At 46.0% G+C, this 1073-nt stretch overlaps 1 protein-coding gene across 1 annotated transcript; it reads right to left on the reverse strand.

The window, feature by feature from the left end:
• Positions 1–5: 5 nt before the first annotated feature.
• Positions 6–1070, reverse strand: LOC121026294 (protocadherin gamma-B5-like; the record flags this gene model as incomplete). Its single annotated transcript, XM_040469158.1, has 1 exon — positions 6–1070. A coding segment is annotated over one exon (1065 nt), but the record flags the coding sequence as incomplete, so codon positions are not given.
• Positions 1071–1073: the final 3 nt, after the last annotated feature.

Genomic DNA, 1073 nt, shown 5'->3' on the forward strand with positions numbered 1-1073 from the left:
GGTCCCAGGTCGGGGTCGGAGGCGCTGACTTGGGCGATGGAGGCTCCAGGAGGGTTGTTCTCCATCACGTGAACCATGTAGGAGTCCTGGAGGAAAACCGGAGCGTTGTCGTTGGTATCAGTGATGATCAAAGTGACACTTTTGCTAGCTGAGAGGGGCGGCTTTCCCCTGTCGGTGGCTGTGATGGTGACATTGTACTCTGGGGTCTGTTCTCGGTCCAGAGTCCCATCTATTACCAATTTATATGAATTTTTTGATGAAGAGATTATCTGAAAAGGAACTTCACCCTCTAATCGACAATTAACCTCCCCATTCTCCCCGGAATCTTGATCGTATATTTTGATCAAAGCAATTAGCGTTCCTGGCGCTGCGTTTTCCAGAATCATTTCGACTAGAGAATGGAATGTAATTTCTGGGCTGTTGTCATTTTCATCTTGAATATTAATTTCAACTGTACATTGTGCAGCCAGTCCTCCACCATCCCTCGCTTCCACCACTATAGAATATTCCTTGATTTCTTCGAAATCCAGCATTCTTAGAGTTGTAATTTCCCCGCTCTTTGAATTCAGACTGAAGACTTGCCCAGTCCTGTAGAAAGAATAAGTGATTTCCGAGTTGATGCCTTCATCTTGGTCAGTGGCTGATACTTGCAGCACTGTGGTGCCTGGGGGCACGTTTTCTGGAAGGCTTACTCTGTACATGTCCTGGTTGAATACAGGGGGGTTATCATTGGCATCAGTGACCTGGATACGGAGCTCAGTGGTGCCGCTTAGTGGGGGATCTCCGCCATCCATGGCAGTCAGAACTAAACGATGGTAACTCTGTTGTTCCCGGTCTAAACGTTTCTCCAACGCCAATTCTGGGTATTTACTACCATCTTGTTTCTCTTTATTTATCAATGAGAAACTAGGGCTAAGAGAGAGTTTATAAATCCGCAGAGAGTTTAAGCCAATATCGGCATCTTCCGCTGCTTCTAATATAAACCGTGTGCCTGGCACCGTAGACTCACTTATTTGCAGCTCGAAAGAAGTTTGCGTGAATTTTGGTGTGTGGTCATTAATATCTTCGATGTC

Source organism: Herpailurus yagouaroundi, unplaced genomic scaffold (genome assembly GCF_014898765.1).
Source record: "Herpailurus yagouaroundi ecotype Mexico unplaced genomic scaffold, PumYag 69797, whole genome shotgun sequence".
Classification (NCBI taxonomy): Eukaryota; Metazoa; Chordata; class Mammalia; order Carnivora; family Felidae; genus Herpailurus; species Herpailurus yagouaroundi.